General features: G+C 57.3%; 2 protein-coding genes across 3 annotated transcripts in view; both read right to left on the minus strand.

Annotated features, from left to right (window-relative positions):
- LOC105302420 (laminin subunit beta-2-like) overlaps nt 1–8,199 on the minus strand; it is an 11,193-nt gene extending 2,994 nt beyond the window's left edge. The window contains 15 exon segments of the mRNA XM_023520564.1: nt 1,086–1,245; nt 1,325–1,556; nt 1,650–1,793; nt 1,884–2,001; nt 2,593–2,713; nt 3,181–3,371; nt 3,905–3,987; nt 4,777–4,887; nt 4,980–5,349; nt 5,438–5,634; nt 6,383–6,447; nt 6,685–6,914; nt 6,986–7,171; nt 7,277–7,350; nt 8,133–8,199. Of these exon segments, the coding sequence (XP_023376332.1) occupies nt 1,086–1,245; nt 1,325–1,556; nt 1,650–1,793; nt 1,884–2,001; nt 2,593–2,713; nt 3,181–3,371; nt 3,905–3,987; nt 4,777–4,887; nt 4,980–5,349; nt 5,438–5,634; nt 6,383–6,447; nt 6,685–6,914; nt 6,986–7,171; nt 7,277–7,350; nt 8,133–8,199 (2,349 nt within the window).
- Nucleotides 8,200–9,327: 1,128 nt separating this feature from the next.
- CCDC71 (coiled-coil domain containing 71) lies at nt 9,328–13,085 on the minus strand. 2 transcript variants are annotated; one of them, XM_011375413.2, is made up of 2 exons: nt 12,982–13,085; nt 9,328–11,024 (listed from the first exon to the last, which is right to left on the minus strand). In XM_011375413.2, exon 2 carries the CDS (start codon nt 10,970–10,972, stop codon nt 9,566–9,568), a length of 1,407 nt encoding a protein of 468 aa, XP_011373715.1. In that variant the 5' UTR covers nt 10,973–11,024; nt 12,982–13,085; the 3' UTR covers nt 9,328–9,565. The 2 variants fall into 2 exon arrangements, with proteins under 2 accessions (XP_011373715.1, XP_011373714.1); XM_011375412.2 differs by lacking the exon at nt 12,982–13,085 and adding an exon at nt 11,174–12,475.
- Nucleotides 13,086–13,570: the final 485 nt, after the last annotated feature.

Consider the following 13,570-nt stretch of genomic DNA (forward strand, 5'->3'; position numbering starts at 1 on the left):
ACGGTGGTTGACCCACACACCAAGGCACGGCTGCACACGGGGTCGGGCACATGCAGGCCCATGCCTGCTCTCCCCAGGCCTCACCACTAGCTCATAGGTCATGTCACAAAAGAACACACACAGACTGACGAAGCTATTTGTAGCCGCATATACAGCAGTGCTGGTGGTCAAATAAACATTCATAAGTTCCACCTTGTCATAGGCCCACACTCATTCACTCACAACTGGCCACTGCCATGTGCTGTGTGCAGCGTGGACTCACTCACCGGGTGACACGCTGGCTGCAAAGTATGTTGCGCATGGCAGCTGCAGGGTTCGCAGCCCCGTGGCCCCCCCGGGTTCCAGAAGAGGGCGACCCAGAGGCTACAGTCCCACCCCAGCCTGCTTCAGCCCCAGATGGGCACCTTGTAGGAACAGTGCCCCAGGGGTCACAGCTGCAGCCTGGGGAGAGGAAGGGTTTGGCAGGGAGGGATGAAAGAGAACCCACCCTCCCACCTTGGGATGCCCCCACCCACCCACCCACCTACACACTCATGCTGGCAGCCCCCGGGGCGCAGGGCACTGCCATGAAAGCCAGACCTGCAGTGAGCGCAGCCAAGGCCATGGCTGTGGTGCAGACAGCGCTGGCAGTGCCCACTCTGGGGGTCACAGGCAGCAGGATCGCGGGGATCAATATTGTTGTTGCACTGGCAGGGCCGGCATGGACTCCTTCTAGGGTCTCCTCTTGGCCAAGAGTGCCCAAAGTAGCCAGATGAACAGCGGTCACAGCGGGAGCCTGGAGAAGATCTGGTATGTGTGGATTGTCTCAGGTATCTTCCTGTAGCCTTGGGGACTTTGAGTCCCTCATACCCAGCCAGAAAGTCAGGTTTAAGCAGGAGGGCAGAGGACTGCTACAGTATGGCCCATATTCCTGGTTTACAAGCTCCTCCCATCTGACCCTCCCTCCTCTGAATGGAAACCCCTTGAGGAGACATACCCAGACTGCAGCTGGGTAGCACTGGCGAAGATTTGCTTTGTGGACCTAATGGGATTATGAATAAGTGAGCAAAGACATGACTTTCCACTGTTAACCATGCCTGACCTACATAGCCAGGTGCGCTGAGGCACAAGACATGTCCATCTGTGCTGTCCACATGGCAGGAAGTCCCATGATAGAGGCCAGAGCCAGGGTGCCCAGGACAGAGGCAGGGCCGGCACTGCTGGCCTGAGCCCAGGGTGGGGTCTCCATAGTAGCCATCTAAGCACCTGGGGGCAGTAGCACATTGAATGGGGCCTGGTCCACTCATCCTAATCCCTACCCAGCCCTTCCAGAGGCAGTGTTCACCTCTCGCAGTGCCGGCCTGTCGTGGCTCCTTGGCAGGCCTGGCGGATCCCCGTAAGTGGGTGGCACAACTCAGCATGCCCATGGCAGGGACAGGGCTGGCAGTGTGGGAAGCCCCACCAGCCAGGGAGGCAGCGGTCGCAGCGGTGACCAGCAAGGCCTGCCCGGCATGTGCACTGCCCGCTCATAGGGTTGCAGATGGCACTGGTGGCACCCTCGGAGTGGCAGTGGCACTCTGTGGAGAATGACAGGGCAATCAAGCCATGCAGGAAAAGGAGATGGTCAGCCCCAGAGCCCACATCCACACTCACTGACGCTGGAGGCTCACCACTGCAGCCAGTAGGACCGAAACCATACGTTCCAGGCACGCAGTGATCACAGGTACGACCAACGATGTTAGGGCGGCAGGGGCACTTCCCACCTAGCAGGGCACACTCGGTGCTCAGTGAACCCCGGGGGTGGCCCTCACATGCTGGCAGGAGAAAGGGCAAGATAAGATAAACTTCATGGTGCCTCCTGTAACCCCTATCCTGCAGCCCCCGCAAGCCAGGGGCACACTCACAAAGACCACCCCCATGAAGCAGGGCCGAGATGCTGCAGAGGAGGCGGGCACAGGCCTCAGTCATGGAGCTGGAGAGGCCCGTCTTTGCTGCCTCCATGCAGCCTGCCTTGTGGAGCTCCTGCAAGCGCCCTGTGGCCTCAGGGTCTGCGGATCTCAGCCCAGGCAATTCCTTCACTTGCGGGAGGAGCGCGATCCGGTAGGAGGGTGGAGGGTGGCAGGCAGGGGAGCAATGAGCCCAGCCCCATTCACTAACACCTACCGCCCTTCCTTGCACTGGCCCTCACAACCCCTTCCTGCCTCTTTCCTGTTTCTCTTTTGAGGCTGTTTCTTCTTCTTCTTCAATGGCCCCAGTCTAGTCCAGTCAATGCCACCCCTCACTCAGAATCACTGCAGCAGCCTCCACCTAATAATCCCTTCTCCTCACGTCTCCTCCTTGCTCAAGTCCCTTCCATGGTTCCTCACTGCCCCAGGATAAAGGTTAAGCCCCTCTCCTGGCCCACAGGTCCTGTGAGGTCTGGCGCCTGCCTATTCTCACCTTCTATCCTGAGCATGTCCTTTTCTTATCTGGATCCCCCTCCCCATGCTCTTCACCTGTCTCAATTTCTTCTTGGTGCAACTCCAGGTCCCTGAAACCCCTGTCGCCTAGCCCGTATCGTCCTGCTATAATTTCTGTCTCCCCTAGATGTGGGGTAGAGCCCTAGGATCTCACCAAATCCAGAAGGATGGTGCCCCTCTCAGGCCTCTGCGCCCCTTTGGTCCGCCACAGCCACAGGGTCATGGAGTAGCGAGTTCCTGGTTCAGAGCAGAAAGGTCTGGATAGAACCACAGCTCTGCAGGGAGAGGGGCGAGGAGTAAGGGTGGAGTAAGCAGGTCATGAGCATGTGGTCCCAGGATGCCCTGTTTCTGTAGAGCAGTTACTGGGTCCAACATTTCACCATATGACCAATGGAGAAAGACCAGCTTCTTAAATCTTGCCCTTTTAAATTAAGTCCCTGTTTCAATTGTTCTATGACATGATGGTATTCCATACTGGGAATTTTCCACTTTGTCTGGGCCTTGTTCCAAATGTGTTGGCAGTGTAATAGGGTCTTGGTATTGGGGGTCCCAGGGTCCCGCCTACATGTGTGCATGGGTCAAGTCTGCCTGCAACAGCTGCTCTGAAGGCAGCAGATGGGCACAGCAAGTGCTGCTGGGTAGCAATTCGGCATGGACACTGACTAATGCCTGCCAGTCTTCAGGTGCCTAGAATCAGGTGTCAGGAGTCATAGAAGTGCCCCTGCCCACCACCCAGTACTACCGATCTACCTGCTTGGCATGCATGTCACTGACCTGGGTCTTATAGCGCAGGACAATATCATACTCCAGGGCGTGAGGCACTGTGGGAGCCAGCAGAGAGAAGCCAGCCCCATTAACCACGCGTTCAAAGTCCAAGCCAGTCCGCAGTGCGAAGCCAGCTCCCGGACGCACTGGCGTGGGCTCCTCTGGGGCCTGGATGTGAGACACAGACTTCCAGGCCCAGACCACTCCGAGACCTAGGACCCTCAGGACTTAGGTTCCCTTCCCCCAAAACCCCAGAAACCCCCATCCCCAAGGCCCAGTCCCTACTAAGGCCCTAGTGACTGGTGACACCATCCTGCTCCCCAGACTCCTCACTGTGGGCAGCTGGCGGCTGTAACGGGCTCATCTGGCACATCGTGGGTCACGCTGTCTCCAAAGTCGGGGCTGGAGCCAACCGGAGAAAGTCCCCGGGCTTGTGTACAGTGTGGGGGAGGAGGCCGGGGGGCTCCCTGGAGGCGAGAGGGTTGTCAGTGTCCTCCGACACTCTGGCCTCGCCCTCTCCCACACTGTCCTGAGAAAAGGGACTGTCCAAGACACTAAATCTCTGAGCACGCTGACACCCCCCCGGAATTCCCCATCTTCCTAACTCTGCCCAGCCTCCTCTTTGGACACTCCCCGCTTCCCATGAGTCCCAAGGTCTGAACCTTGGTTTCCTCCTTCCCCTGTGCCTCCTGGACACTCACAGGCAGCTGGGGGTCAGCTGGCTGGACGCCCTGGCCAAGCTTGGCTTCAGCAGTAGCCTGGTCGAGGGCAGCGCAGAAGTGCCCTGATTGGAGTTCATGGCAGCGGCAGCCATGGAGATGGGGGCAGCACAGAGGCCCTCCCCTGTAGAACATCTGAGTAAAGATGGGGACAGAGGAGACAGAATCAACACTTGATTCTTGCCACCTGACACATCCCAGGCCCTGCCTTGTACCTGTTGCTGTAGGCACCCCCAAAGGGGATGGAGTTGTTCCTTGAACCAAGTCTTCCTTCAAACACATTTGCTGTGAAACACCTTTCAACCCAGAGTATAATACTGTTCTAACTCATTTAATTGCTTTTCCTTCTATTTCCAAAGTTCCAACCTGAGGATATATGCTGGTTCAGCTAGCCAAGGTGGCTTGACCCTGATGACCAGGTCAGGAGGTGGCACCAACCCGTGTGCAAGGCTCGGTCTACAGTTACACTGATTATAGCCTTATATTTGTCAGCTTCTAGAAGCTCAGCACCCAAGATCAAGGTCAGAAGGCCGGTCAAGGCTCACCAGACAACGGCTGCAGTCCCATCCAGAGACAAAGCATTTGCAGTGACAGGCACCACTGGAGGGATCACAGGCATGAGTGCCAGGGACTCGGCCCCGGGGGTCGCACCTGCAGGCTAAGGCACAGGGCCAGGATGCCGATGGGACTGCTGCAGGGTAGGTGGGTGCATGTGTTATTAGGGCAGTGATTGGGGGCCGAGTAAGGAGACAGGGGAGTAGGGGTCCACTCTTAGAGTCACTCATGCTGGCAGCCCTCTGACTGCGTAAGGCTCAGGCCACAGCGATTGGGCCGGCAGGAGTCACAGCACTGACCCCAGACATTTACTTTGCAGTGACACTACCCAGAGAGGAGGCCACAGGTCTCATCTTTGTGGGTATCACACAAACCCCCTCCCAGGGTACCCACAAGGTCACAGTCACAGGCTGGATCAGAGGTCAGAGTGAGGACAGAGTTAGATCAAGTTGCCACGGAGTAGAAGGATCGGTGGGGTCAGGGCTGGGATTGGAGGGCTCACGTTTGCAGGAATAAAGGGAACGGGGATCTTCCTGGGGATCTCGATGGAAGAAGGGTTGGCAGAGCTCACAATGGCACCCAGCTGTGTTGTGCTGACATGCATCGCACACGCCTCCGCTCACATTGCCAGATGCCAGATACAGGGCCATGTCAAAGTGACAACTGCGGGCATGCCCATGGCAGAACAAGGAAGGTGGATATGGAGTAGGCTAAGCCATGGCAAGTACGGAATGGCAGAACAGGGTGTGGTACCTACCCTGGCAGGCATGGGGATGCCCAAGCTCTGCTGCACGCCATGGGTCGTCCTGGTACAGATCCTGGCAGTGCTCACAGTGAGTTGTGCGGTGATGGCGGACACAAAGGCCATGCATCTGGCAGGAAGGAGGGCAAGATGAGTCTGCCTCAGTGCCCCAGCTTGTCCACCCAAGCAGCCACAGGACGCCCCTCCATGGCACTCACCATGACTTTCGCATTGGCTATGGCCCCAGGTGCAGGCCTGCACTCAGAGGCATGGCCATTGCACAGGTAGCTGCCACGGGCCACGAGCTCATAGAGGGCATAGTAGTAGAAGGGGTGTCCCTTGAGGCCCCCTGGGGGCCTGTCACCCAGTGTGTGCAGTTTGGCGTTCACATGGATATTAGTCACATGCAGAAACTCTGGAGACACAGATGGTGAGACCTCAGGTGCACTGGTCATCATTCCTCTATGGCGCGGTCTCTCCCCATCATTGCAGCCACTTCCTCCAGTACCCCTGCTGTGGGACTCCCATCCCAGATTCCCTGGACATATTATTTTAGGATGACCACAGCCTAATGGTGGTAATTCCACCCCTGCACTGCTCTAGCCCTGATATCACTGAGCTGAGACCTACGCATCCCACTGCTTCCAGGACATCCGCTTCTGGCATCTCTAGATATTTGAAACCTGCTTCCCCAGTGCAGTAAAGGATTCCATTTCCCAGCCCGTCACCCATGCTAGAAATCAGTATCATCCAAACCACATGAGGTACTAGTTTGTTTGCTTATTTGTCAACTGTCTCACTTTTATGTCAATTCCAAGAAGATAGCAACCTTATTTGTCTGCTCCCCACTGAGCAGTTTAGAAGATGCCTGGCACACAGCGGGGCTCAACGGGCACTTGTTAAATGTACACATGGACCGAAAGATGGATCCATGGCTCCTCTTTCTGCTTCACAGCTTATGTCAGTTACCAGGCCAAAGCTAATTCCTGTCTCTCTCCTCTGCCAGGTTTCTCCTCTCTCCTGATCAAAAGAACCAGCAACAGCTGCTTGGGGACCTAGTGTGGGGGTTCCAGGTGAGTAGCTGGTAATAACCACAGTCAAGGTGATGGAGAGTGGAAAGAAAAAAATTAGTTTGGGGTTTGTCTTCCTGCTGTGGTACTCACCTAGCCTGGCTCTGGGCTGCCCTATTAGATTATGGTTGTGTCTTTCTTGTCCTTTAACAAGACTTCTGTTTTACAAGGAAGAGGTCACACCCAGAGACACCTTGGTGCCACCTAGAGGCTTCTGCAGGGATGTAGGGCATCAACTAAGGCCAGAATGATGAATCAAGGGAGACAATGACAAGGGGGACCATGATGGGGCAGTGATAAGGATGGTGACAAAGGCTCACAAAGGGGAGTTATGAAGTATAGTGATAGGGGCAGAGACATGGGAGACAGTGATGGGGACCACAACGGGACCCTACAAAGGAGTTCCGGGATGGGGCACAGCTGGGGAACAATACAAGGGGACTGAGCTGGCTTGCCTGCCACCCCGCCTCTGGTACACACACCAGGCAGGGCCTCCCCATCCCCTGGCATCTGGCTGTCCTGACACGCAGGGAGGACAGGATTGGCTGTGGGAATGATTACCCCAAATCTGGGGGTTGTTTGGGTTCTCCACAGGAACGGCTGGGTCCAGAACTTTGAAAATTATCTGATTGGAAGAAGCAAGCCTGAGCCTCTGGCTTTGCCCCAAGGCCCACCCCCCACTTCCTCTGGCCTAACCTTGCCCTCAGTGGAAGGCTCCATATCTGAGTAATGCTGGTCACAGACGACATCAGACACTGTGGCCGAGGCAGGAGGGATCCCAGGAAAGAGGCCTGAGCAGTTGTGAGCAAAGTATTGGTCCACGTGCCAGGAGTGGCCATGGTCCACTGAGTGCTCAAGGAGCAGAGCTGCTGGGCGGAATGTCTGAGGACAGGAGAGGGTCCTTGGGTCACCAGGGGCAAGCATCCCTGGTGGCCAACAGGTCAGGGGGCACAGAGCCAGCCTTCAGGCTGGGGTACTGGTAGTCACCTTGAAAGTCAGGATGAGTTGGGTAAAGGAGAAGGCACACTCTAGGTCTAGCTGGATGGTGACATTCTCAACACCTGTAACCACAGGGGCTGGTCAGAGCGACTAGGCCCTGACCTAGACCCCAGACCTGCGCGCCGGCACCCTCACCACTCTCTGCTTCCAACCAGGACCATTCCGGGAGATCACATTCTCAATGCCATGGCCTCCCCTCCCCCGTGAGTCACAAAAGAAGCAATTCTCAGAGTCCTGGGGGAGTACCCAAGGAAGTGGGTCAGGCGGAAGGTGCCCGGTTGGCGCCTCCACTCCAAATGTCACAGCACTCGCCTCTTGCTCTAGTCCCTGGCAGACCTGAACTCCCAGAGCCGACCCACCCAGGAAAACCCAAACACATCCTGTCCATTGTCCTCACCCTCCTCCCCACCTGTAGGTGGCTGAAAATGCAGTAGGGCTCGGGGCCATGGAGCCCACAGGTGGACGAGGTTGAAGGCCCCAGCCGCGGCCAACAATCGGGTTGCCAGTGGGTGGGTAGCAGCTGCAGCTTGAGCAGCCGGGTGGGGGCAGTGTATCTGGCACATCCCGGACAATTGTTCTGGGAGCCTGGACTGGGAGGGGCGGGGTCTGAGTAGAGAGCTTACGGGTAAGCTCCTCCCACCTCACACCACCCCATAGGGAAGCCTAGAAATTTTTTCTCCCCTCCGATAGCTCTTGGGGAAGAGAGCCGACCTCTCACCCATTGGTGGTGACAGCAACAGTAGCACTGCAAGGATGGGGCCTAGCCCAACTGAGGGTCCTGTGCAGGGGGAGCCGGAATCAGGCCTGAAAGAGAGGATGCAGTGGGCCCCTCGCTAGGACACACCTGAGGAGCTGCACGCGGCCCTCAGGTCATCCCCCACACTCTCATGGTAGGTCCCCCACACTCTCATGGTAGGTGAAAGCGGGGCTGCTAGAGGCAAGGCGCATGCAGGATCTTGGGGCCACCACGCAGCTGAGAGCAAGGGGGTCTCCAGAGCCAGGAAAACCAGAGGAGGCTGCGCTCAGGGAAAGGATATTAACAGCCACCAGATGCAGAAGGTGGGGAGGAGGCACCAAGGAGCATGCAGCAGCGGAGCTTCTCTGCAGGTCCGCCATCTGACTCAGCAGCAGGGGCTGGTGGGGCTGGGGTTCAGACTAACTCAGAGACAGAAAAGATGCGATTCTCATTCAAATGAGGTTCCCAACCCTAGCCCTGAAAGGCTGTGTCTCCAGAAGCCTCTGGGGAATGTGTCCCCCTCCCTGCCAACTCCAGCCACTGTCTTTTAGGCTGGGCAGCCAGCACAAGGGCTGGCAGATGGACGGGAGCTAGTTTTGTTCAGGGCTCAAAGCCCAGCCCCTCTCTAAAGCAAGACCTGATAATGTGTAAAAAATACAGGCCTCTATTGCTAGGCATGAGGAGGCTGGACCTGGGAAGAGACAGAGCACATGGACCCAGGCAGAAAGCGCTGCTGATGGAGGGAGTCTGCAAACCCTCCTGGCTCAGCTACCACAGTAACCCACCCACCCAAGGAGGAAATTCCTTGGTCAGTGAGAGAAGACTCTGGCCCTACAACCCAAGCCCCAACCCCTTGCCACCAACTGGGGAAGTCGAGGCCTGGCCCTGCCTCAGACACGCCCAGGCAAAGCCCCAAGGTTTCAGCCAGAGCAGGCTGGAAGACAAGGCCAGGCTGTCTGCACTGCCCCTGAGAACAAAACCCCTTCTCTGGCCTAAAAACCTTCCAGGTGCAGCCACCTACTGTCCTCCTGCATGGGTAACAAACCAGGAAGCCCCAAGGGAGGTGTCCCACCTGAGTCGCTCTGCCCCCTACCCCCAGGGACTGCCCCTACACATCCACAGAGCCAGCATCTCCAGAGGGGCCTGGAAGCTGCCCCTTCCCACACCATCCCATCACTCATATTGGTGACCTGCCCCCAGCTACCAGGACCTTCTCTGGCAGCCCTGTTCCTGCATGTTCAAGCTGGCCTACCGAAGCCACACACACACACAAAAAGACCATGGAGGGTGGGCAGGGACACTGAAAGGTGGAAAGGTATAAAACGTGATAGATGGAACAGTGGACATACAACTCAAAGAGTAACAAATCACAGTGCATTGCGCCATGAGAACACCCCTCCCGTCCGCCCACCCCACCCCACATCCTCCAGTCTTTGAAAGGAGGCTGGTGGCTGCCAGGCCCTAGAGAGGCACCCAGAGTCCTCAGGGTTGTGGAGTCCATAGGCATTGCACACTGTGCCACTGACAACAGACAGATGGGCTCAGTTTCCCCAAACACTGCCATGTGAAGGAATCACTGAGTATGGCAGCAATGGCTGGAGTCGTATTACAGGGGACAGGTTCACACGGAGGATCTGTTGAGCCCGCTGCCGCACCTCATCATCCGAGGACCACCTGTCCACCTTGATGGCCCGGAATTTCAGTAGCTTTGCTGGTCCAGGCCCTAGCCATGCCTTAGGGGATCGGGGCCCAAGCCGTGTTCTCTTCTGGGGAGGAAGATCCTTTGCCTCCTCAGCCCTTTTCCTCTTCTGCCCCACAGTCTCAGGGCGGCTTTTCTGGCCCCTCCTTGCAGTCCTGGCCTGAACAGACCCTTTCGGCCTGCCCCTGCCCCTGGGCTGGGTCCGAGCTGCCTTGGCCTTGGCCTGCGCTGCTTTGGCTTTGGCCTGCGTTGCTTTGGCCTTGGCCTGCGTTGCTTTGGCCTTGGCCTTGGTTCGCACTGCCTTGGCTTTGGCCTTGATCTGTGCAGCCTTGGCCTTGGCTTGTGCAGCCTTGGCTTTTGGCCGGGCCTTGCCAGCTTTGACCTGTGTTTGAGCCACCTTAGCCTGGGCTTTTTTGGTGCCCGGGGCAGAAACACTTTTCCCTCGTGGGCCACTGAAGGACCCAGTGGCTTTGTAGGTCTTGCTCTGAGGCCCACTGCTTTGTCGGGGTCCAGCCCTGGGTCCTCTGCGAGTCAGACACTTGGGGCCCTTGCTTGTGGCTTTTCTAGGACTTTTGGGCTGGGGGTTTCCCATCCCTTTCCCTGGACCTTTCCGCAGCTTCAGGGGTGAGTCCGCAAGAGAGAGCTGCAGTGACTGTGTCTTGTGCTTGGCACCCAAGCAGGGCATGGAAGTCTTGAGTGGAACCAGGGCCTCAAGGACAACGGAGAGCCGCATGGCAGGGTAGACACCTGGATAGAGGTGGGTGGGGAAGCCCACTGCCGCACCCCGGGCACGGCTGGCACTTGACTGCTTCAAGGAGCTCAGTAGCAGGTTGGTGGTAGCATGCTTGGTGAGGGCTGGTGTGGATGCTTTGGCCAGCCTGCCAGAGAGTGCCATGGGAAGCAGTGTGGCCCGACCTGCAGGCAGCCGCATGGCAGTTCGGGGAACATTGGATGGAGGTGATGTGGTAGCTGGGGTGGGGGCACGAGCTTGCAGCTTTGTCTGGCTTGGGGGGCTGGCTGTGCATGAACTATAGCCGTAGACATCACCACTGCGCAGGATGGTGGGCTGGAAGCCATCATCCCGCAGGCCCTGCAGGAAGGCCACAAGCTGGGCCTCTGTGGCACTGAGATCCTGGCTCATTGGGTTAAAGACAAGTAGCGCCTCCTCCAGGGCCTTCTTCCCTGCTGTGGAGATCCGTGACCAAGAGTGTACAGCTTTCTCCTCCACATGGTGCACCACCACACTCATGGCATTAGACACTGCAGATCTGCCTGCGTATCTGCAAACCAGCACTCGGCACCTCCAAGGCAAGAGGAAAAGAGTCAATAAGAATGGCATCAAGATAAGGGGCAAGAGTAGGTAGAAAGATCAGTCAGGGCTTGCACTTTCTATAACAGGGTCCTGGCCAGAGCGAGCCACTCCTTGAAGCGAAATGTGGTTCTGACCTACCATGGCGGGGGTTGGAGAGTGGGAGAGGACCCACGTGGGTCAAAAGCAGCATCTTCCGGGTACATGTCCTCAAGCTAATTGGAGCCATCCAACACACTGTTGGGTCCCTGCAAAGATCTGGGCTTGGCTAGCCTATTTTAATTCGATTCTATATTTTGAGGCCAGAAACCTAGTATCAGACTCAACCCTGAGAACACAGGAGACTCTCTCTGTCCTCAAGGAGCCCTGTACCAAAGGCAGGACGTTCTTGGGGGTACACACTGGCACCCAGCTCAGCTCGCCAATGAGTCAGGAAAAGATTCCTGGGAGAGGCAACACCTAGCTGGGACGAGTGATGAACAGGAAAGGACCAGATGGAAATGGAAAAGGGGTAGACCTTATGCAATGGCTCCTAAGTGAAAAAGAGTAAGGCACACTTGGTGTGACTGGAGTCTGTGGTCAGAGCTGGGAAATTTAGCTGGAAAAACAGGCGAAAGCAGAGCAACGCAAGCCTTGAATGTTCCTGAATTCTTGCCACAGGGTCCAGACTTACACCCAATATCCGTCCCCTCTCTGTTCCTCCAGCTGCTGCTGCCCAGGGATGAATCTCCCTGCCACCCAGATGTTCTGCTTTCAGAGTTCCCAGAAAGGCTGCTGGAGCCCAGAAAGGCGCCTGAAGGTCCAATTCCTAGCACTAAAGTTATGGAGACCCATGAGACTCTCCTTCAACAGAAACTAAAAAGATCAGTAGCACGTACTAATGACGTAGCTCTAGGAAATCAGGTAGCCTGGGGGCCAAGCAGCCAGACCAAGAGCCCAATATGTAACAGTGGGATTCAATGGCTCCAAGCAGGATAGTTAATAAGGTGGACAGTAGAAATGTGAGCTGTCCTAACTAAGGCTTGGAGGGCTGCAGCCCTTGGTACAGTCCAGATGGAGCAGTCTAGGAACACCCAAGCTTTTCTAGAGAAGCTGTAGGCTGTCAATCATGACTAATATCTAACGCCCCAATCCAGCACTGAGGGCCCCCAGAGGCAGCTCCCCATCTGCAAGGCAGCATTAAAAGATCAGTTGGGATCAGGCAAGTCCCTGGGACCAGGAGGTGTGTCTGTGCAGCTTCTTCTTAACAGCCCTAATGGAGCACAGAAAGTTTTCAGAACCCCCAGGAGGGCATGCCCTGGGGCTCTTTGTTTGGAAACATTCCCGGATCCTCAGGTGTCTGGGGCATTTCCCTCGCCAGAGGCCATTCTCAAAGCACGATCCTTGCACGTGGCTTTATTTTATTTTATTTTTTCCAGGGAGTGTAGTTCCCAAGGATGTGAACTGTAAAACAGGGAGGGGTTCAGACACCAGACAAAGATATTAGGGATGAACAGGGTACTCTTCCGCCCAGGTCGGTCTGGACCCTTAAGAGGGGTCTTCTGGGCTTTCCAAGAAGCTCCGGAAATAGAGGCCGCAGCCCGGCCACGGAATTCCCTTCATATGTGCCCCAGGGGGCGACAGGGGAAGTTGATGAAAGATGGGGGACGGGAAAGGCCGTTCCAAGCGGACCCCGGGCGGGGGTAGATCAGAGCCCTCGGGCTGGGAGTCCGCGTCTCTGGGGCCCGAGCCGCGGGTAGGAGCGGGGGTCTCAGAGGCAGCGAGATGCGCGGGACCGCGGGGCGAGCCCGAAGGGTCGCGCGGCCCCAGGGTGGGGTCGCTGGGCACGGGGTGGGGGTGGGGTGAGAGTCTCGGCTGCGCCGGGGGAGAGCCGGCCGCGCGGCCCATCCACCCTGCCACCTCGCGGACAGCCCCTCCGCGGCGCGGCTAGGCCCACGGCCCCAACCTACCGGCGCCGCCGCGGGGACCCAGGACGCGCCTCTGCGCCGCCTCCGCTGCTTCAACATGGCCGCCCGCTGCGCACCGGAAGTGCGCTGCGTTTCCGCTTCCGGGACCTGGCCCGCCCTGGTGACCGTTCATCCCCGAGACCTTGTTTCCCCCAAAGTCTAGGGGCGGGACAGGTGGGTATCAGGGCGGGCTTCCTGGAGGAGTAGCCGCGGCCACCGTTCTAAACCCATCCGGGCCTGTACTGGTGTCTGAGGAGCAAAAGTGCTCTCGGACACGGCCCGGGCAGGACTGCACTGGAACCCTCACCAGGACTGTATTAGAGGCCCAACTGTCATTCAGGGGCCTGGTGGTGCAGCAACATCTGGGAAGGACTCCCGGCAAGATGCCAGCCATCCTCCACCCTCTGGACCTCCCGCAGCCACTGACAAGGCCTGCCTCTGTCCCAGGCACCTGTCCAGAAGGCAAAAGAGGTGTTTCCCCCTGCCTGGGAGTGCCTCAGGGGAGCCTCTTTATTTTGCAGCAGGGTTCCCTCTTCTGAGGGCAGTAGGCCCTCATCTCTTCCTGAGAATGGAGTCCACGGCAAGTGGCATA

This window comes from Pteropus vampyrus, unplaced genomic scaffold, assembly GCF_000151845.1.
Source record: "Pteropus vampyrus isolate Shadow unplaced genomic scaffold, Pvam_2.0 Scaffold271, whole genome shotgun sequence".
In the NCBI taxonomy this organism is placed as follows: Eukaryota; Metazoa; Chordata; class Mammalia; order Chiroptera; family Pteropodidae; genus Pteropus; species Pteropus vampyrus.

Coding starts and splice junctions, on each gene's coding strand:
- CCDC71 (XM_011375412.2), bottom strand. CDS start 11,238: ATGTACCCGGAAGATGCTGCTTTTGACCCACGTGGGTCCTCTCCCACT. Junction 11,025..11,173: donor ACTCTCCAACCCCCGCCATG/GTAGGTCAGAAC, acceptor CTTGCCTTGGAG/GTGCCGAGTGCTGGTTTGCA.